General features: G+C 55.4%; 1 protein-coding gene across 3 annotated transcripts; it reads right to left on the reverse strand.

Moving 5' to 3' along the window:
- Positions 1 to 6534: 6534 nt before the first annotated feature.
- Positions 6535 to 16387, reverse strand: BOK (BCL2 family apoptosis regulator BOK). Of its 3 annotated transcripts, XM_004743797.3 has the most exons (6): positions 16131 to 16387; positions 15421 to 15672; positions 12674 to 12802; positions 10582 to 10835; positions 8390 to 8553; positions 6535 to 7354 (listed from the first exon to the last, which is right to left on the reverse strand). In XM_004743797.3, exons 2-6 carry the CDS (start codon positions 15641 to 15643, stop codon positions 7264 to 7266), a joined length of 861 nt encoding a protein of 286 aa, XP_004743854.1. In that variant the 5' UTR covers positions 15644 to 15672; positions 16131 to 16387; the 3' UTR covers positions 6535 to 7263. The 3 variants fall into 3 exon arrangements, with proteins under 3 accessions (XP_004743854.1, XP_004743855.1, XP_044922655.1); XM_004743798.3 differs by lacking the exon at positions 10582 to 10835 and having other exon boundaries at positions 16131 to 16377; XM_045066720.1 differs by lacking the exons at positions 15421 to 15672; positions 16131 to 16387 and adding an exon at positions 12966 to 15401.
- Positions 16388 to 22437: the final 6050 nt, after the last annotated feature.

A 22437-nucleotide genomic window follows, 5' to 3' on the forward strand; every position in this document is an offset into this window, starting at 1 on the left:
TGACTGAGCATTTTGAATATTATCACTTGTGTAGACTGTGCATTTCTTTCATCAGCTGGTGAGTAACTTGTTTTCCAGTTGTTTCCCTAAAAAAATTAAGGATTTTTTTTTTCCCCTTTCTTCTGCCGGCGGTTTTGGCAAGACCTAAAATATTTGTAAGTCTTCCTGGAGGAGCCAATAATAAGCTGATGACAAACGTAGGACAAATAGGGTCACAGTCACTTCACTGTTTTTGAAGCTAACAGGGTCTCGGGGCCACGTCCACACAGATGAAGGGCGTCTGAGGCCCCAGGATGGTGTGAGCTCGGCGTCCTTGCACACATCTTAACTGTGGAGCAGGATGCTGCTTTCATTCCTGTGTTTACTGTGACATCTCCCAAACACACTTGAGCCCCATGTGCCCGTCACCCCACTGTTTCCCACCACCGGCTTCCTTTCTTCTCCCTTCTTTTGGTGGGCATATTTTTAAACAGATTCTGGGCATTTATCCCTGACTGCTGCAGTATGCCTGGGAAAACAAAACCAAGCCGTTTTCTTCTTCCTCGTACACCAGCATCTCTAAAGCCCTGCCAGGAGCTTGGGGCACTATGCCGGGGGAGGTGGTGCTTGGCCCTGGGGACATCAGGACCGGTGACAGCAGCTGCAGCCCTCACCCCCCACCTTCGGGGCTCGGGGTCCCAAGGCATCAGTGGCTGGGGTCGCCAGAGGAGGGCCCAGGGGCAGAGGAAGTTGGTGCTATCAGGCCTGGTAAAGCACCTGTGGGAGACTCACAGTGCAAACTCACCCTGGGGCAGAGTCCCCTCTGGGAACCTGTGGGACCAGACCTTGGGCTTCCAAAGCACCTCGGCAGCGGGGGTCAGGATGGACGCTCCTGGGCACACCCAGAGCCCGCGGGTGACAGAGTTACTCTCTTGGGCTCCTTGTCTGCCCGCCAGGCCTGTGGCAGGAGTTCTGCCTCCACAGCCTCACTGGGCGCAGCCGACGCCACCGTTTCCGTGTCTCCCTGTGCGATCATACAGTTAGGCTATGCGGATCTCTGTGGCTGGAATCACCAGTGGCTCTGCCAGGATCAAGGCCGAGACTGCTTCACCCTCCAAAATCTAGGTGGAGATAGCAAAGCTCCTCTGGTTAGGATTTCCACATGTGGGTTTGGGGGGAACTAGCATTCAGACCTTGGCACTGAGGAAACCGGGAAGCTATCTCAGAGCTGTGGGAAGTTCCCCATCCCTCCTCCTGAGTTGCACAGGGCTCCAGGGGTCTCAGAGGGCAGCCCCCAGAGCTGCATGCAACGTGGGCTCAGAGCCCAGGACAAGAAGCAAACACCCTGCACCATCATCGGTCTCCTACCCCCTGGGCTGTTGTCTTGTTGGGAAGCAGGTCCCTAATCCCGGAAGGGTTCCCCGGCTGGATTCTGGGTATGTCTGCTAGTTCCTCTGTCCCCTCTGTTCCCTGCAGATGGGAAGTTCTCACTGGATCCGCTGCTTGCAAGGCATGCCCAGCACCTCTGGCACCAGGAGTCTCACCTATTGGCCTTCTGCCACTGCTGATGCTAAAACTCAGAGGCCACCCGGGGGGACCTCCTGAGCCACCCCCTCAGTCAGCATCACAGATTGGCCGCCTTCCTATTAGAGTCATTTCCTTTTTTTTTTTTAAGTTTGTTTATGCATCTAAATAATCTCTATGCTCAGTGTGGGGCTTGATCTCACGACCCCTGGATCAAGTCATGTGTTCTGACTGAGACAGCCAGGCACTTTCTTTTTCCTTTCTTTCTTTCTTTTTTTTTTTTTTTTTTTTTTTTGTGCATAGACATTGTGTGTTATTGGATCTGGTGTATTTCTTATTTTACAAAATCTACAGAGGAGCCAAAAATGCAAAGCAGTCAGCAGTGTTGTGATGGGCAAGGGGGCTCCCCTGGGCCCTTCCCCTCAGGTGCTGACGGACTGGAAGGGTGAGCTACACGGAAGGAGCCAGTGGCCACAGAGCAGGAATGTTGACATGGTGGGACTAGTCCTGTGGTCCCTGCCTTATGGGTGTGCTCAGGGCATCGCTGGGTTGACTGAGTACACCAAGAGGCTGGGTGCCTGCCGCCCCCTTCCCATTTCTTCTCTGGCAGCCACGGGATGGCCCCTGACTCTCTCCATGCCTCTGGGTCTGCAGGAGACAGCAAACAGAGACTGAAGCTGTAGCTACCAGGAGGGGTCAGCTAGGACCTCTCTCCAACACTCCCCTGTTGCTGCCACCACCCATACAAACAGGAAGGGAGGAGAGGGAAGAATTCCAGGCATGAGCCAGGCCCTCCCGGGATACTGACGAGAGTATGAACATTTCTGGGGCATGTCCCAGGAGACAGCGTCTTCCAAAGAGACAGGGCAGCAGACCCGTGGGGCTCAGAGCTAAAGTGTGGCACGCATGCGCTGTCGCCAAGTCTCCAGGCCTCTCCACCCTCTACCCTGGCCGCCTCTGACCAAACTGCTGGCTTCCTCCACGTTCTTGTCCCCCGAAGGCGAAGAAGCTCTTGAAGGCCCTGGTTTGGAGGACCGGGCAGTGCCCTACACCAAGGAGCCTGTCTGAGAAGGGAATCTCGGCAGAGATGGTGAGATCTGGGCTGGGGGCAGTGCCATGCAGGAGGCACTCTGTCTACTGGTGTAGTTTCTCGAGTGGGGACAGGTGGTGGACAACCCCTTCTTTCTTCTGGTAGGGCAACCTCGGCCCTGAGCGTCAGGCAGGAGTGGGGTGGCAGCTGTGGCGAGTGGTGGGTGCCCCACGGACACACTCAGCCCCTGCCCCAGCCCCTTTGGCTCCCGCAGTCTTGATCCCTGAAGCCCCCACAGCCCCCAGGGCAGGACAAGGATGAGGACAGATCCCGGAGGAGAGGGGGGTGCCCCAGCGGGACAACGGACACCCTATCATGGGGCTGGATGACACCTGAAGAGCTGTGTGGGCTTCAAAGTGTTCTCACCCTGGAGCCACAGCATGAGAGAGGTGGTGTGGAGAGAGGAATAGGAAAAGCTCCCCGGGAACCCGGAGAGGGGCGTTCAACAAGGAAGAGCTGCACCGAGACCTGAAGCTGGGAAGGCACAGGCCTCTCACTCCTGACTTGTTTTGTAGACATCTCTGTGGCGGGCTCGGGGCTCGAACTCTGGACCCCGAGACCGTGGAGCCAGCTAGGCGCCCCCAGCTGTGGTCACTCCTGTGTTGGGGATGCAGTGCACAGGGAAAGCCGCCCTCCGCGTGCATTGGCCACACCCGCTCGCCCTGAAGTGACTCCCCCACAGAAAGCCAGCTGTGAAGGAGGGACCCTGCCCTCCCGTCATCCACTGCTGGCTTCGGGGCTCCCAGGAGCCTCCTGCCAAGCTGTAGCGGATGCGACACCAGCCTGCTCAGGGGCTGGGAGGCTGGAAGATCGGCCAGTGCTGCAGCAGGTCAAGGGGTACCCAGGCCTCGGCTCTGTGGGTGGGGGTGGGCTCCGAGGTCCGGGGTGCCCTGATCTTCCTCCCGCCCATGCGGCAGAACCAAAAATGCCTTTGGACTTGGTTTTGTCCCAATCCTTGTGTGGACTGTGAGACTGTGATGTGGCCAGGGCCCTTCCCTCTCACTGCCTCAGCACAGGACACACGCTTTTGCATTTAAAGACAAAAAATTACACATCCGTTGGGGTGCCTGGGTGGCTCAGTGGGTTAAGCCGCTGCCTTCGGCTCAGGTCATGATCTCAGGGTCCTGGGATCGAGTCCCGCATCGGGCTCTCTGCTCAGCGGGGAGCCTGCTTCCTCCTCTCTCTCTCTCTGCCTGCCTCTCTGCCTACTTGTGATCTCTCTCTGTCAAATATATAAATAAAATCTTTAAAAAAAAAATTACGCATCCGTACCATTTCCAATGCACATTTTAGCATTATGAAATGTTTTACTTAAATGCTTTGATTTTTCTCTCTTCTAAGGTGAAAATTCTTGGTTCTTTGCAATGTTAGCATTATTTGCTTTATGCCACAGATAGCTGTAATGTTTTCAGGATGATAATACGGTTACTGACAACAGAACCACACCCGAAGTTTGCAGCTCTTCCTCTAGGTTTTGCACCTTTCCTAGCAAAGAGATGACGTTCAACTATAGTTTAAATGGGATAATTGGGTTTTCCTGGGTGCTCAGCTCCCTGACCTGACACACAGCGACTGTTCACAAGGTGGCTTTGCTTTTCTGAAACCTCCTCCACGACTTTAGGGTCAGAATCGTACAATGAGGCACACACTTCAGCAGCCCAGCCACCACTTCCCAGGCAGGTCCCCTCCTGCTGGACGCCTGCACTGCTTCCGGCTTCAGCTGACAGAGAACGTCACAGTGAGCAACATGTTGCTGGGGATTTCTGCCGCTGTGTGTGGGATGGGTGTCTACGGGTGGGCTGGACAGTCCACATGGGGGCTGCGCCACCCCGGCCCCGCTGACTGGTCGTGGTCAGGGCAGGGACAGGCCAGCCCACTGGGTGGGGAGTGGGAGCTGTAATTGTTTGGGTTTGAATTTTTTTTCTTTCTTTTCTTTTTCTTTTCTTCTGGATTTTTTTTAGCTGATGAGCTCTTTTAAATTAGGAATATTAATCCTGATATTCTCGGTGTTCAATTACAGCTTTTTTATTGAGATAAAATGCACTGTTACAACATAAATGTCACCATTTTAGTCATTTTAAGGTGCATAAAAGCCAGAGTGTGCAGGATAGTGGCATTTTGTGTATTCATAATGCTGAGCAGCCATCACCACTGTCCATTCCCAAGACATTTCTGTCACCGTAACCACAGGACGGTCACTGCCATCCCCCAACCGCAGCCCTGGTGACCACTCCTGCTTTCTGTCTCAAGTTAAAATATTTTTGAAAATGTTAAATGTTATAAACATTTTTATCCAGTATGTATTTTGTCTTTTATTGTTTCTGAATTTTGAATCCTATTTAGGAAGGTTTTGTCTATCCCTGGGTACAGAGAAAAATCACCCATTTCTTCTAGCTTTTACTCCGTGTTTATACTTGGGATCCACATGGAACCCGTGTCTGTGTCCAGGATGACCTGTGGGTCCCGCCTGGCCTCTGTCCACGCTCGTCAGCAAAACCATCTTTTTCTACACCTTCATCACGGACTCTGTATCGTGGGCACAGGGTCTGGCTGTGGCCGTCCCAGGTCTCCCAGGCCACCGCCTGCACGTGGATCCCCACAGGTGCCTCACAGGGCTCCCTCACCTCTCTCCTTCTTAAGGTTCTTCCTGGCTATTTTCGCTTTTTAAAAACATTTCCTCCCACAAGAGCTTTATAATTAGTTTGTTTTAATCTAAGATAAAACCCATTCTGTTTACAAGGATGGCATTAAATGTCTAAATTGACTTAGGAAGAACTGTCTTAATGAGATGGATTTCATCTCCAGAACGTGGTGATTCTGTCTGCTCAAGACCTTTAAGTGGGGTCTTAAAGGTACATGAGAAGTTGTCCTCACCCAGGCGCTCTCACATCTCGTGTGTGATACGTAGGAAACTGATCTTTCTGTTGTTGTGGGAAATGGGGCGCCTCTCCTGCTGTGACTTCTTCTTCTTTTTTTTTTTTTTTAAAGATTTTATGTATTTATTTGACAGAGAGAAATCACAAGTAGATGGAGAGGCAGGCAGAGAGAGAGGGAAGCAGGCTCCCTGCTGAGCAGAGAGCCTGACCCGGGACTCGATCCCAGGACCCTGAGATCATGACCTGAGCCGAAGGCAGCGGCTTAACCCACTGAGCCACCCAGGTGCCCTCCTGCTGTGACTTCTAACCCTGCATGAAGACAGCCCCCATCCGATATCCGCACGGCCTCAGACCCTGCTGCTATTCTAAGTGTCCCCTGTGCGGCCAGCCTGACCAGGGACCGGGGCCAGGTACAGCAGACGCCCCCGGGCAGGCCCACCTCCCCCATTTCAGGCACTGGCCCTGGGGAGGTGCGAGGGGGCCAGGCAGGTCTTGGTGGAAGCCGCAGGCCTTTTAGCATGCCCAACTCCCGGAAACCTCATCCGTCAGGATCCCTGCTTCACTGGGAGGTCGGATGGGAGGGCAGGGCCGCTGACCTCAGCAGGCCTTGGCTCAGCCGCACATCATACAGAAAGGGCACCAGACTGAGGCCACATGGCAGCCCCCCAGCTCCCTATGCCTGCGGACAAGCAGGAGTCAGGCCCGCCTGGGGAGAATGTCCTCGCCTCAGAAAGCAGAGGGGACTGCCTGGAGCCAGTGGCCATGGAGGAAAGGAAGGCCATGGCCAGGAAGGGGAGAGAGGCTATTGTTGGCCAAGAGGAGGCACTGCATGGCCTGGGGCTGGACTGTGCACACGTGCTGGGCAGGACAGCTGAGCAACCGCCACTCGTTACCGGTGCATGTGCACGAGTGAAACTAGGAGCGTATACCCATGACGCTGTGCGTGTGAGCTCCCCATTGTGGAGAAGGCAGCAGACCCCTCATCAGGGAAGACACTGGGACACTCCTGGGCTCACTGGCTCTGTGTGGCCCCTGGGCAGCAGCATGACAACAGGCACAAAGATGTGTCACCCCTCCATGGTCGTGAAACTTTATTGGAATTCAACACACACACCAACCTTTCTGTTTATGGGCTCGTGCACTCAGGTCAGTGTGCTGGCTTGGAGCCCCGTGCCCCTGGTCCCTGCCACACAAGGATCCTGCCATGGGAGGGGGACACACTGCTCCCTCCAGAAACAGATTAAGCAACCAGCACATAAACTTTATGCCCTGTCTTCAAGGTCAGTAAGACCCCATGGCTCCTCCAGCCTTGGCCAGGCCAGTGACACCTTATGACTGAATGAGCAGGGCCCACTCCCCACAAGGACCAAGGCCAGCTCATGTCCTGACATGGTCCCCCTTCACAGAGGAGACCCAGGCATCAAGTGGAGCCTAGTGTTCTCAGCTCCCTTCCTTTTGGACCCAGGAGGTGACCCTGATTTTCTGGCTCCAGAAAGAGGACAAGCAGAATTTCCAAGAGAAGGGGAGCAACAGGGGAGGCACTGAAGCCCAGCTCCAGGCCAGGGAGGCCCCCTCTGCTGCCCCTTCCAGAGAGCCTGGGTCTGAGGGCGAGGGGCTCAGGGCAGGGCCTCCAGCATGAAGGCAGGGCTCTGAGTGTCGGAGTCTTCCCAGTCTGGTCGAGGAGGACATGGGTGCTCTCCAGGGCCCAGGGCCTCCTGGGTCAGAGTGCCTGGCTCCAGCCTGTGCCTGAGGCAGCAGCTCATCTCTCTGGCAACAGCAGGAAGAAGGCGGCCTTCAAGAAGCGACCGAAGCTGCAGAGTGCAGCCACGAGCCAATGGGAGCGGAAGCCAGGCTCCGTGCTGACCACACACTTGAGGACATCGGTCTGGGAGGCAAGAGGACATGGTTAGAGAACAGAGCACCTTGCATGAGACGTCAGCCGACTACCACAAGGGGGTGCCTGAGGGTGTCAGGGAAGGTCTGTGGTCTGCTCTGGACCATGGGAGGGGGAAGGGAGCTCGAGGTGGGCAGAGGGTGGCAGATGGACACTGCCCCACTGGGGCCTCCACCACCGTCTCCAGGCCAGGAGCTAGCTCCCAACATGGCCACCTCCCTACTGCCCATGGAGCCACAAACACCCCGTGTCTTTCTGCCTCGGCACGGTGGAGCCTGGGGTACCAGGAACCGACCGATCCAGCTGCACTCTCTCTCAGAACAGGAGTGGGAACCAAGATTTCCAGAAGCCCAATGAATAGCCATTCCTCATTCCTTTCTATTCCTGCTGAGAAATAAAATTTTTTCTCTACAGTCTGGACATTGACTGTGGTGTCAAGCAACGTCCTTGCCTCCACGGAGAGGAGAGGATGTGGGGGGACAGAGGCCCCAGGGTCTCTCTGCTAACGAACGGCCACAGCCACAGGTCATCCTGAAGGCAATCCCATCCCCACCAATGCCAGCTTCAGAGGACACTGCAGCCCCAGCCACCGCCCAACCTCAGCCTTTGGCCCCAACCTCAGCAGATTGCTGAGCTCTGTCATCCCAGCCAGCGAGCCCCACACACCCTGGTCCACCATCCATTACAGAGGAGAGAACTGACATCTCTGCGGGGGGGCCTGGTCGGGGCCAAGAGGGCAGCTGGGGGCACAGAGCCCATGGTGGGTAAGACCCACGCACCCACCCCCATGGGCTGGGCTGGTCTCCCCCAGCATCAGAGTGTAGCTGGGAGGGGGTGCGGTGAGGATGCTCTGGGCAGGGTCAGGACTTCCCCTCTCATGGGCTAAGGTGCCCATGGCCCGGGGCATGGAGGAAGCAGAGGACAGGTCGGCGCTGGAGCTGGGCAGCAGGAGCCGCCCTGGCCCTCCCACCTCCCCTAACCCCTTGCCGCCCCCAGCCCCCACTGGGTAACGCAGGTCCCCCTCACCCATCCACCACGCCTTCGAAGCCAGGGCGCCAGGGTCTTGCGCACAAATTCTCCAAGGCAGTCGACAAGTGCATGGACCATGGCGGGCTGGGCCTGCCGCACACAGTCGATGGCCAGCCCTGCCGCCACTGAGTACAGGGACACCACCTTGCCCCATGTGATGCCTGCGAGGAGAGAGACAGATGCCGGTGAGCAGAAGGCCACCCAAACCCAGGCTCCAGTCCACCCCTCAGGGTCACACAAAGGGCCTAAGACTTGGGCCCCCCTCCCCTGCCCCTCCCCACACCCGGCACCAGCCTAGGGTCAGTCCTGCCGCCCTCACCTGAGCACCTGTGCCAGGGCCCAGGCCAGCCTAGCCCAGCCCCCAGTCCCCTGGAGGAAGTGAGCAGGCAGCAAGGCCGTCCAGGAAACAGGAAACTGAGGCTAAGGGTGGGGGTGACCGACTGACAACAGAGGGAGCCCCTGGCCTGTGTGTTCGGAGGGGCCAGGTGAGGGCAGCAGGACAGTCTGCATAGAGAAGCTGAGGCCCGTGAGCGCACGGCCTGCCCCAGACCTACAGCCACTGGGAAGCAGAACCCCGGTGGAGCCCGCCCAGCAAGAAGAGGCAAAGGCCAGTGTGGGGAGGCCACCTGCCGATGCTGGGGCACGAGCCTCCTTCGTGTGCAAGGAGAGCTCACGAGCCCGCGAGAACAAAGAGAAACATTTCTGAAGAAATATGAGCACAGAAGAAACAGTGGCTTCACAGAAGGAAAACTACAAATGCATCAAACCTCTGAAAAATGTCTGCCCTCACGAATAACCCAAGAAAAGTCAGAGAAAAGCAGGAAGAGATGGAAATCTATCAAATGAAAGCTTCACGTCACCGCAGTCTGCGCCGTGTCGTCTGCTGAGACAAACAGGCCAAGGCGCCTGCAGGGTCCGTGAGAGGCCACCCGTGCACGCGGTCCTGGCAGGACAGGAGCCCGAGGAGGTGGCAGTGTGGGCAGAGGGTGCCCCTGCCCCTCCATGCACCCTCCCACGCATCCAGAGCCTCTACAGCTCCCATAAAACTGGCTCCCCCGCGCTCACGGGGGCCTTCTTCATACCGGCCAAAAGATGGAAGCGACAAACACCCAACGGCGAAAAGAAAAGCAAAGGGCTCCAAACTAGGGACTGGGACTGAGCCCCGGAAAGGGATGGAGCCCTGATACTGCCACGGCGGGGGGGGGGGGCGGTGTCGGAAACACAGCGCTCAGTGGGAGCAGCAGTCTCAAAAGGCCCCCGTGCTGTGTGAGTCCATGGACATGAACCGTCCGGAAAGGGGGAGGGGGTGCAGAGTGAGTGCCGAGAGGGCTTCAGGTGTCTTTCCGGGGATGTGAAATGGGGCAGATGGACAGCAGTGTTCCCACACATCACAATGCCTCATGGTCAGGTAAGCTCCATCACTGTGACAAGAAAAATTTTAAAACCCATAAATTGGATCCCATCCCTCTCCTGCCTAAACCCTCCTGTGACTGTTACTTTCCATCTCTCTCTCTTTATTTTAAAAGAATTTATTTATTTATTTGACAAAGAGAAAGGTCACAAGTAGGCAGAGGCAGGCAGAAAGAGAGGAGGAAGCAGGCTCCCCACTGAGCAGAGAGCCCGACTCGGGACTCAATCCCAGGACCCTGAGATCATGACCTGAGCCGAAGGCAGAGGCTTAACCCACTGAGCCACCCAGGCGCCCCACTTTCCATCTCTTTCAAAATAAATCCAAGTTACGGAGCACAGCCTGGCTGACTCCCAGTCAGGGGAGCATGACTCCCGATCTCAGGGGTGTGAGTTTGAGTCCCACACTGGGTGTAGAGCTTACGTTAAAAAAATCCAAGTCTGAGATCTCAGCTGTACCCCTGGCCCCAAGGGCGCCTTCCCTCCACTGAGGTCCTACGTCCACTCTCCCCACCTCCACAGGCTGGGCTATCAGGGCCCCAAGTCACAGTGACCGTGTCTTGCCTCATGCTTCCCCAGCCAAATGCTACCCGGAGAGGGGCCTCACAGTCCCACGAGAGGACAGCCAGCTCCACATGGCCTTGACCCTTGAAGGTCTGGAAGGGGCTGCACACGTGGTCTCCTCGGGGTCTTCTGTGCTTAATTTCTCATGGAGAGATGATCTCAGTGCCATAAACCGGTAAGCAGTTCCCCTAAGTTCCAGTGCGGCCGCGCCCACCTACCTGCCGTTGGGCCCCTTCCCGGGCCCGACAGCCACACCTCGGTTCCCTGGGCCTGTGGATTCCCCACTCCCGGTGTTTGCTAGGAAAGGGCTCCGGCCAGCGCTCCACAGTGACTCGGGCTCCCCGCACCAGACATGAGGTCCACAGGGTCCATCCACGCAGTCGCGGGTGTCCACATGGGGCGCACGTGTCCGCTAGCCGACGGCTACGGGCTGCCTGCGCCATGGCTCCTCTGAGGGACACACTCATGGCGTCTGGGCAGCATGTGTATGCATGAGCGTCCACCCCTCATGGCGATACCCGGGGGTGGGCAGCCCTGCGAAGCAGCCACACCACCTGGGTGCCACTGGTCACACCCTGCCCAAGCCTGCGCTCATAGCACCAATCCTGCCACTGGGGGTCCGCGGCACTGGCTCACAGTGGTTCTGCAGCGCGTCTCCCCCACGGCAGAGAGCAGGCTTCTCGTGGGCTCCAGGCCAGCCGCGTGTCTGCTCTTCTGATCCTTTGCTCATTTTTAGTATTGGTTTCTAAGACTTGTTTATCTTTTGCATTTTCTGACCTTTCTGTGGTAAAATATTTTGCTCTTGTAATAAGAAAAAAAAAAAAAAAAAACCACTCCTGCCAACTTTTCATCAAGGAGGGAAAGATCCGTGTTTCCCCCGAAGGGAGCTGAGCCGGGTGGCCGCTGCCAGGAGCCACGCTGGTGGCCGCTGCCTCCGCCAGGAGCACACAGACGCCTCCACAGATCCCCACCCGCAGTCCTCAAGCTGCCCCATCACCCACCAGAGCCCGGAGGGCCTGTCCTGAGGAAGACGGGGCACAAGGGGTAGCGTGAGGGTCAGTGTGTGGTCTGGGAGGGACCGCGGGAAGACAGGGACCAAGGGCAGCGAGCACCTTGTGGCTGGGCTGACTCCGGAGAAAGCAGGGTGGACGAGGAGGAGCGAAAGGGAGGCTGGCCAAGCAGCAGGTGGGAGGGTGGGAGGGGCAGCCACAGCTGGTGAGGGGCTGGTCTGAGAGCCAGGTCACAACAGAGGGGTGGATCTGGGACCCCACGCTCCAGAGAGCCCTGCTCCTCCTCCGTTTTCAGGCGGTTCTGGGTTCAGAGATATTAAGAAACCAGCTGCAGGTCACACAGCCCGTGAGGGAGCAGCTGCCCCAGAGCCCCAGAGGGGCAGGCACAGGAGTGCAGGCTGTCGGAGGAGAAGGGTGGCACCCACATGGGGCAGGCCTGCGGACACTGATGCTTGAACGTGAAGGGAAATATTCTGCCCTATCTCAAAGGAAAATCACTGACCTCCACAAGTGGATTGAGCTGTGGTGGCCTGTGTCCATCATCCCCACCCCTCCCCCGCCCCAAGGCCTTCCTCCCAGAGCCCAGAGCCTTTCAGAAGCTCTCGGGCCTGAACCCGCACTGAGCAAGGCCAGGTTGGTGGGAAGGGTGCTCAGTGTTGGGCCTCGGTCCTGTCCCCTGCGTGCATACCTGCCACCACCGCGGGCCTCGCCCGGCCTCCCGGCTCCGTCCCAACCACCAACAGCCCAGAGCGGAAGCCTTCCTTTTAAAGCCAGACCTCGGCTCATAAACCAGCCGCCCAACAGCCTCGAGACAGACACGGCCACCCACACACCAGCGTCAGGCCCAGAACACAGGAGCCCAGGGAGGGCTAAAGGTGGCCACCAGCCTCAAATGCCCGCTGGGCCCCCCACCGCTGCCTCCTCCTTGAGGCGCCGTCCCGGGTCATCCTCACAGGGTCCCTAGGACCCAGGTCAGGACTGTTAGGACACTCTGAAGGAAACTGGCCCTCTGACCAGCCCACCCAGGCACCCCCAGGAAGACCCCAGTCCTCCGCACCCCAGCTAATACCGGCCAGAGCCACATGAGAGGCCTGAGGCCAGCTGCCCCGCAGACACCCCCATCCTCAGAACCCAGGGAAGCACCACACAGCACTGTTCGGGTCAAGCTTCTGTGCAGGTTTGTACAGCAGTATGGTGGCCCTGGGACCTGTGGGGGCTACTTGCTGCACCCTCCCAGTGCCCAAGGCCCTGCGCCAGCCCACAGACCCGGGCCTACAGCAGCATGGGGGCCCAGGCCTACCTCCAGAGAAGATCTGGGACGCCACAGCCAGGAAGGCGTCAGTCACCACGGTCTCAGATTGCAGGGAGATGTTCAGTTGACGGGCAACGTTGCGGTAGACGCTAGGCCGAATCAGCTCCAGCTCGTCCCCTGGGCAGTCACGCAGGGGGGTCAGAGGTGGTCAGGCCTGCCTGACCCCATCCCCACGGGCACACAAGCCTGGCACCAGCCCGCTGCTCATTGGCCCATGGCCACAACTGGCACTGAACAGGACTGACTGCCGACCACCCCCATCAGCCTGTCAAATTCCCACCTCCACTTGACCCCACCATGGCCCCTGGGGATAAGAAGACCAAGGAGGTACTGTGGGCACCCCCAGACCTGCCTCTGCGGCCTGCCCCTTCTGACAAGCCAGCCACCCCTCACCCCCACCCAGGGCCAAGCCGGCTGGGCCGGTGGGGCGGGAATCCCGAGGAGGAGCAAGGGCCATGCCTGATGGGTGACTCATGGCCCACAGCGAGCTGCCCGGGCGGCAGGCGGACTGGGCAGGCAGCCAGAGCCCCACATGGGTAGAGGCTTATGCCAGCGACCCCACACAGGTGAGGCCCCTGGCTGCTGCCTCTGGGGGGCGTCCTCACTCAGCCCCACCCCCCAGCATGGGTCTGTGAACCCAGAAGCTAAGCCTTCGCCTGCCCAGGGCCACTAGCACCACCCAGGTTCAAACCTGGGCTCTCGGTGCCAAGTGGGTGTGTCAGGGTGGGCGGCCACACTCGGCAGAGGAAATGCCCTCTCAGCGGCCCCGCCTGCTGCCCGCGCTCACTGCAGCACCCCTGGCAGCGAGGTGCCGGGAATTCCATGCAGCCCGCGGACTGGGTGTCCCCCAGCCCGGGCACTTATGCAGCCAAAGCAAACAGGGAAAGGCTGTGGACAGGACAGCGTGCACCGATAAGGGCATCTGCATCGTCCCTGGGGCCAGCTGCACTCCATCTAATTAAACGAGATCTGGATGCAGAGCAGAAACCATTGAGACAAGGGGGCGGTGGGGACCGGGGTGGATGGCATGGAAATTCCCAGGGCAGGCCTGGCTGTTCCCACATGCAGATCTTGCGGCCCAAGAGACCGACCATGGGGACGCGACCCCGGCTTCTTCCTGTGTGCTGCTGCCCCAGGAGCTGGGTGTCTGGGCTGGCGTGGGGTTGGGAGGGCTAGGAGCATGCTGTGGGGGCAGGGAGACAGCGCCAGGCATGAAAGGGCTCATGCCGAGCAGTCTAAGAGCTGAGCGCAGCAGGAAGGCAAGAACTCTGGGGATCCGAGGCCTCCCCCTCCTTAGCTATCTGCGAGGGCCCAGTCCCAGGGACTGGGCAGAGCCTGACATGGGGGAAGAACCCTGCTCCTGAGAGGGCTGGTGCTGGGCACCTGGCTAGCCCCTGCTCCCCAAGACTGGGCCCGGAGCATTGGGGCTCTCAGAGTGGGACATGGGGGACTGAGGCTACAGAAACCAGCCTGGTCAGAACAGCAGAGCCCGAAGCAGAGACTCTGGGCCCAGGCAGAGGCAGCACCAGCTCCCGGGCACACAAGGAGACAGAGAAGAGTGGGAAGAGTGGCAGAACAGGCCAGGACAGAGGCAAGACTTCCTTCTGGCTACCCTAGGAGTCAGGGGGACGTTCTTGGGAGACCACAGAACCATCTTCTCCAGGGCCCTCTAGAATGTTTCCCCAGTACCATCCCCATACCCCCGCTGAAAAAACAGCAAATGGAGGCTGACCTCATGGGAGTCCAGGTCCTCTGGATCCCTGCCTGATTCCCCAAACCCCACTGGTTCTCCACATCTAGGAACCACTCCCCTCCCCTGGGGCCCAGGTGGGCTACCACGTCTCCTGGCAATCTTCTACACTGCCCATGGAGTCTGCCAATTCCCCTGCCCCACACTGGGGCAGCTGGGTCTGCACAGCCCTGCTCTCAGGGGCCACACAAAACTGGGACCAGCAGACACTGGTGTCAGCCTAAGAGGCAGGGTGTCTGTCCCCTTTCTCTGAGGACCCCCTCCAACCCCAAATCCTGGGCCAGCCTTTCTCCACACTCTGCATGAAGAGCCACCCCATCAGGGCTCCATCTTTGCTCCCCACTCCCAACAACCAGTTCCAGAGTGAGCAACCTCGGCCCTGGTGGTGACCGGCCCCAGCCCTCTGGCGTCTAGACCCTGGAGAAGATGGAAACAGTCACTGTGCTGTGTGGGACCCCACTTCAACCAAGTACTCCCAGGTGTCTAAGCATGACCAGATGGCCAGGTGGGATTTTGGCTGCCCAGATCCTTGGTGGCTTTGACCCTTGTGGGGCACCAAATTTCCAGAGGGAGCCCTGCCAGGCATCTACATCAAGAGGAAAGAGCTGTGGGATTTCAGGCAGGAGCTACAAAGAACTACTTTCCAAAATAAACACTGGGACACGTGGTCCCACAAAGGATTTTTGTGCCCAGCTCAGTACAAGGGTCACTCTGGAAGTTTAACCACCGAAACAGTGTTCTTCCTGGAGCTTTCTAGTCTTTATGGCCAGAAGGTCTGAAATCTGGGCTGAACAGGCATACGGAGGAGCTAGCTCTGTGTCGGGTGGGCAGGGCAGCCTGAGGCATAAAGAGGCGAGTGCGTAGGTCTGCCTTGCGCAAGGCTGTCCCCAACACCCCCCGCCAGCCCCCTCTCTGTCCGTAAAGGAAACTGAGGCCCAGCAGCAGAGGCACCTCCAGGGCATAGGCCACCAGGGCCCACACTCACCCAGGCGCAGCAGCACCGCGCACACCTCGGCCAGGCGGCCTCCGGGGGCGGGAGCGGCGCGCTCGGGCGCGCTCCAGGCGAGGCCAGCGCGCAGCAGCCGCGCGTGCACGAACTCCCGGCCCAGCGCCTTGGCCTGGGCCACCAGCTCCTTGTCGGTGGGCGAGCGGTCAAAGGCGTCCATGATTTCTGCGGCGAAGACTGAGGAACGCCGCAGCACCTCCATGGCGGGGACACGGGCTAGGGGCGCGGCACCTGCGGAGGGACAAGCTCAGCGCCCCGGCCTGGCTGGCGGCCAGGAGCCAGCCCCGGGAGGAGGTCGCCCCGCGGGGGTGGGGGGGGGGAGGGTGGCGGGGGGCCCGGGGAAGGGGCGCGCGGGGAGGAAAGGCTGCCGCCGACTGCGAGGGGCCGTTCGTTTCGGAGCCCCAAATCTTGAAAACATGGTGTCACATTATTTCGGCTTCCAAGTTAAATCCCAAAGATCCCCACGGCTGCCGGGATAAGAAGGACCGCGGGGACAGGGCAAGACGCCGTGGGGACGCCGTGCCCGCGCTCGAAGACGAGTGCGCGGGCGGCGGAGGCGCCGGCGGGTGACAGGCGACGGCCACGACCTGGCCCGGCCGCGCGCTCCGAGGACACCCGGCCTCGCGCCTCGCCGTCCTCGCCGTTTGTCCCGGGCGTCGCCGTTCCCACGGCGAGGTCGCCCGGCTCACCTCTCCCGCGGCATATCGCGGACGCGGGGCCGGGGAGGGGCTCTGGCCTCAGGACCTGCTGGCCGTGGTCTCCGCCGACCTCGATCCTTCCATCCAGAGCCGCGAGGACGCGCGCCCGCCCCTCGCCCGGGCCCGGCTGGTGCGCGAGTGCGCGGGGCTCTGCGCTCCTGGGGGTGCGGCGGCGGCGAGGGGCGCGCGGAGCGCACAGCGCGGCTCTCTCCCGGCAAGAGGCGAGGCTTGGGGCTTCGCCTTCTAAGGAAAAGGCAGCCCCCGGGGCGGAGCCCGGCCCAGAGCTTCCCCACCGCCTCCCCGCTTAAGGACGACCGAGCGAGTTCCCGGCGAGTCTTGGAGAGGGACACCGGGCGGGAGCTGTCTCGGCAAGGCCAGGGGAAATGGGTGACTGGAGCCTAGCTCTGGTGTCGGCTGCCTGGGTTCACACCCGGCTCCATTTTCTTACTGTTTCCTAGAGGTTCTTTATTTATTCTGGATATGTGCCCTCGGTGTGGCGCATGGTTCTGTACTGTCGATGGATATCCGAAAATGTACGGGGTTGAAGATACTGCAGAAATCTTCTGTCACTCGTGGCTTGCTGTTGCTTATAATGAGCCAGAGTGATTCTCAGTGACGTCCAATTTATTTGTTGTTTCTCTTAGGATTAGTGCTTTTTCATTAGTATATTCGCCTATGTTTTCTTTTAGAAGCTTAAATGTTCTACCATCTGTGATGGGTCACTCGTCCTCTGGGTAGTGCCAGAGCCCTTTTTAAAAAATTTTAAAATATGAATATCCTGTTGACCCAGCATCATTTTAAGGAAAAGGCCATCATTTCCCCCTTGAATTGGAAAAGAGCTTCCATCATAAATCAAGTAACTGTTATGTGAGGACCTGTACTTGACTCTCTTCCATCCCTGTGGTTAATTCCTCTATCCTTGAGCTGGGACACACAGTTCAAACAACAAGATGAACCAACCTGCTCTAATTCACGTACATAATAGCATTTTACCCAATAGCTGTAGGATATAGGTTCTTTCCAGGTGCACATAGAATATTAATCAAAATAGGGGCAACTGCACGGGCACCTGGGTGGCTCAGTCACTCAAGAGTTTGAGTCAGGTCAATGATCTCAGGGTCCTGGGATGGAGGCCACATATAGCTCTGGTCTCAGCAAGAAGCCTGCTTCTCCCTCTCCCTCTGCAGCAACCCCTCCTTGTGCTCTCTTTCTCACATACTCTCTCAAATAGTTAAATAAAATCTAAAACAAACTCTCTCAAATAGTTAAATAAAATCTAAAATATATATATATATTTATAACAAACTCTCTCAAATAGTTAAATAAAATCTAAAATATATATATATTTTATATATATAAATATATATATATATATATATAAATATATATATATATATATATATAATCTTAACAAAAAAATAGGGCCAGCTAGCTGGCTACACTGGTGGAGCATTTGACACTTGATCTCAGGGTTGCAAGTTTGACCCATGGGGCTTTTATTTAACTTAAAAATAAACTTTAAAAAAAAGATTTTATTTTATTTAATTGAAACAGAGAAAAAAACAGCAAGAGAGGAAACACAAGCAGGGGAAGTGGGAGAGGGAGAAGGAGGCTTCCCACTCAGCAGGAGCCAGATGTAGGGCTCCATTCCAGGACCCTGGGATCATGACCCAAGCCAAAGGCAGATGCTTAACAACTGAGCTACCCAGAAGCCCCTAAAAATAAAATCTTAAATAAATGTATTATTCAAGATAGACAATATCTTGGGCCATAAAATCTCAACTAATTTCAAAGGACTGAAATCATACAAGTTTGTCCTCTTTGAATTAAATTATAACTCAATGTCAAGAAAACTATTAGAAAGCCTCCAAGTGCTTGGAATCTAAACATCACACTTCTAAATAACTAAAGTTCCAATAGTAAATCATAAGAGAAATTGTGAAATATTTTGAAGCAATAGTGAAAATATGACGTATCAAACATGATAGGATACAGGTAAAGCTGTGCTGTGAGGAAAATTTATAGCTTTAGAAGAAAGGTTGATAATTAATGTTCTAATTTCCAATTCAAGAACTAGAAAAAGAACAAATTAACCCCAAAGGTGAAAATAAATAACAAACACAAGAGCAAAAATTAATGAAGGACAGCAAAAATTAGAGAAAATCAACAAAGCCAAAAGTTGGTTCTTTGAAGATATTGATAGAATTCATAAATTCCTGGAAATGTTGAGTAAGAAAAAGAAAACAAATTCCAATATCAGGAATGAAAAAAAGGACATCAAGAGATACTATAAACATTAAAAGGGTAAAAAGGGCACCTGGCTAGCTCAGTTGGTGCAGCATGAGACTCTTGATCTTGGGGTTTGAGCACCACAATGGATATAGAGATTACATTTTTTTTTTTTTAAGATTTTATTTATTTGACAGAAAGAGAGTAGGCAGAGAGTGAGGAGGAAGCAGCCTCCTGGCCGAGCAGAAAGCCCAAGGTGAGGCTCAATCCCAGGACCCTGGGATCATGACCCAAGCTGAGGGCAGAGGCTTTAACCCACTGAGCCACTCAGGCACCCCTGGGTGTAGAGATTACTTAAAAATAAAATTTAAAGAGGTGCCTGGGTGGCTCAGTTGGTTAAGTGTGTGACTCTTAATCTCAGCTCAGATCTTGCTCTCAGAGTTTTGAGTTCAAACTCTACAGTGGGCTCCATGCCGGGGATGGAGGGTACTTGAAAATTAATTAATTAATTAATTAATTAAAAATTTTAGAAGAATAATGAGAGGATAGTATGAACAACTCTATGACAATAAATTTGAAATTTAAATGAAACACAATTTACCAAAGCTGACATTGGAAGAAGTGGAAAATCTAGGTAGTCCTGTACCAATTAAATAAAACTAATCCATAATTTAAAAATCTCCCCACAAAGACAATTCGAAATTCAGATGTTTTCAGGGGCCCCTGGTTGCCTCAGTCAGTAGAGCATGCAAATTTCAATCTGAGGGTTGTGAGTTCAAGAACCCATTGTGGGCATGGAGCCTAGTTAAAAATGATATAATAACAATAATAATAATAATAATAATTTGATTAATTCAGATGGTTTCATTGGGGAATTCTTCTAAACAGTTAAAGAAATATCACCAACCAGGGCACCTCGGTAGTTCAGTGAGTTAAGTCTCTGTCTTCAGCTCAGATCATGATTTCAGTGTCCCGGGATCAAGCCTTGCATTGGGCTCTCTCCTCAGTGGGGAACCTGCTTCCCTCTCTCTCTCTGCCGGTCTCTCTGCCTACTTGTGATCTCTCTCTGTCAAATAAATAAATAAAATTTAAAAAGAAAGAAAGAAAGAAATATCGCCAACCTTACATAAACCTGTCCAGAGACTGAAAAGCAAGCAAATATTTACCACTTCATTTTGTGAAGCTAACAAAGCACTGATGTCCAGCCCTATCAGGAACCCAACTAGAATCTAGGAAAGCTGTCGAGCCTCTGTCTGCCTCAGCTTCTCCATCCACAGAGTACAGAGAATAGCAATGCCTACTTTCTATGGTTGTTGAGAGGACTGAATCCATGTTAAAGACTTGCTTGTCATATAGGAAGTGCTCAGTAATTGTTAGCAGTTTCTGCAGAAAACCTACAGAGCTCAAAAATGTGAGTGTGCATTTTAATATATTCTTCAGTGCTGGAGTTGGAGCACCAGGACAGAGTTTGCCTCTGGCATTTCTTTCTTTTATTTTTTTAAGATTTTATTTATTTACTTATTTATTTATGAGAGAGCATGAGTTGGGGGAGGAGCAGAGGGAGAGGGACAAGCAGACTCTGGGCTGAGCCTGCTCTGGGTCTCACCTGCAGGACTTGATCATGACCCTGAGATCATGACCCAAGCCAAAATCAAGTCACAGATGCTTAAGGGACTGAGCCCCCTAGGCGCCTCTGCATCTGGCGTTCCTGCAGAGCACTTAGGTGGGGATGCCTGTATTCTATATATGGGAATATGGAAGCTCAGAACGGAAAGGGACTTGCCCAAGGCCTCATTGCAGAACCTGGTTTCATCAGATTGTGACTTTGAAGTTTGACCCTGGGGTCCCTGGAATGTACACCTGGCAGGGGGAAAACCTTTGTCTGCAGACAGGGGACAGGGGTGCTCCCTCCTGCTACCTTCCCACCATGTGGCCTCAGGCAACTTCCTGCCCAACTCGAAGTTTCCTATACAAAATGAGATCCCGTTCTCTGTTTCCTGTCTCCTGGGGAGCATGGATGGGTGCAGAAAACCTTCACAAACTCTCACGTGGAGGTGACAAATCACTGGACAAAACTGATAGAATGTCTGTGCTTAGCACAGTCACTTCAGTCTGGGAGATGCCAGGCCTGGATCCAGCCATGCCTGAAACCAGTGGACTTCTCCCAGGACATTGTAGATTAGATCAAATTCAGGTCTCAGAATGTTCAAAACAGGATACTGATAGCAGTGAGGAATTGGAAATGACCCAAGTGTTTATTAAGAGAGGAGGTTAAACCAATCCTGACCAGCTTGAGCACAAACCCTTATCCAGACCTTAATAAGGCTGGGTCATGCTGGAATTCATTGAGGTCTTCTTGTCCCTTGAGGCCTGGAGGAAGTTGGCCAGATCCACACAGTCCTGGCCCCCAGATCCCCAAGAGGGCTTCAGCTTTCCTCCAGTGCCCCTTGGCCGAGATTTCTTGCCTCTGCAGAACTCTTGCACTGTACTCTCCTCTTGGATCTGCCCCCTCCATCTGTCCTTGTGTTGACCAAGTGTGGAGTCTGGTCCCTGCTTGGTGCATCCCTTCTGTGTGCCAGAATTGGCTTGAGCATGGGGAGATTTGTTGATTCGTGTGACTAAAATGTCCAGGGAGAGTGGGGCGCCTGGGTAGCTCAGTTGGTTGAGCATCTGACTCTTGTTTAAGGCTCAGGTCTTGATCTCAGGGTCCTGAGAAGGAGCATTGCCTCTGGCTCAGCACCCAGCACAGCATCCACTCGAGATTCTCTCTCTCTTCCTTCCCCTCTGCCCCTCCCCCTGTAAAAAAATAAATACAATAGAGTGTCCGGGAAGTATGGGGCACAGCTGGATCCAGGTGTCTCTCCTCCATCTGTGGGTCTGTCTGTGCTCCTTTGTGATGGCTTTACTCTTGGGTGGGCTGTCCCTGAGTGATTGCAGGCCACAATGCACACAGCCATCCCGCCCCACCTCACCAATTCAGCCTTTCCTGATGGGGAAAAATCAAAAACAAAAACATCTTTTCAGAACTCCGCTGGAGATGCCCTGGGGCCAGCAACTTTGGTTGTGCGCTGCTCCCTGAACCAACTGTGACTGGAGATGGTGGAGGTGCCCAGCCCTCAGGTCTGGCTACATACCTGGCCCTGGATGGGGCACAGCGGCCTGTCAATGCCACTATATAGCATGGAGGAGGGGGCTCATGAGGCCCCATGGAAGAGGACCAGGAGAAAGATCCTGGCTTTCCATAAAAATCTGCTCAAGGCTTTTGGGGGGGGGTCACAATTTGGGGAGCAGGGGGTCCATAACCCAGTGATGCCACATTTGAAAGATAAGTGGTAACACCTACCTCAGACATGGACCGGGTGCCCTGCCTGGTCCCCCTACAGCCATGCAGTGAGACAAGCACATGCAGGGCAGTCTCTTGTCCCACAGAGCAAATGCCAGGGCCCCTGAAGCCCTGTGTACACCACCACAGCCACCCGCAGAGACTGTGTGGGCCTCTCCCTGAGCCTGGCCCTGGAGGGGACAGAGCAGCCAGGGTCTGCAGGGATCTGTGGACGGGCATGGGAGAGGCTGCCAGGGCTAGCTGGGGCTGAGAAGGTTCCCGGGAAGCTTTTGGTGGGAGGATGGCCTTCCGGATCAGGCCCAGGCCTACCAGGCCATCATCAAGCTGCTTGTCCAGAGGGGGCCTCCCTGTTGCACTTAGGTGTCATTGAGCTCTTTCTGTGTGTAGGCTGTGTGTAGGCTGCTGTCCCGGGAGGGACCCGTGACCCCTGGGTGGAGTGGGCCTTCACCAAGCCTCTTCATTCTCCTTTCAAAATACATCCTGAGAGGGGCACCTGGGTGGCCCTGTGGGCTAAAGCCTTTGCCTTTGGCTCCGGTCATGTAAAGCCTCTGCCTTTGGCTCCGGTCATGATCCCAGAGTCCTGGGATTGAGCCCACATCAGACTCTCTGCTCAGCCGGGAGCCTCCTTCCCCCCCCCCCCTCTCTCTGCCTGCCTCTCTGCCTACTTGTGATCTCTGTCAAATAAATAAATAAAATCTTAAAAAAAGAAAATGCATCCTGAGAGAA

The sequence above is a fragment of the Mustela putorius genome, unplaced genomic scaffold (genome assembly GCF_011764305.1).
Source record: "Mustela putorius furo isolate JIRA1106 unplaced genomic scaffold, ASM1176430v1.1 tig00003869_pilon_pilon_pilon, whole genome shotgun sequence".
Lineage (NCBI taxonomy): Eukaryota > Metazoa > Chordata > Mammalia > Carnivora > Mustelidae > Mustela > Mustela putorius.

What these genes read in the sequence shown, in the direction of transcription:
- BOK (XM_004743797.3), bottom strand. Translation starts at nt 15,643, where the DNA reads ATGGAGGTGCTGCGGCGTTCCTCAGTCTTCGCCGCAGAAATCATGGAC. An exon ending in GTCCCAGATCTTCTCTGGAG is followed by an intron (nt 10,836 to 12,673) that starts GTAGGCCTGGGC and finishes CATGCTGCCCAG; the next exon opens with ACGCCATGAGTGTGTCCCTC. An exon ending in TTCGAAGGCGTGGTGGATGG is followed by an intron (nt 7,355 to 8,389) that starts GTGAGGGGGACC and finishes CTTGCCTCCCAG; the next exon opens with ACCGATGTCCTCAAGTGTGT.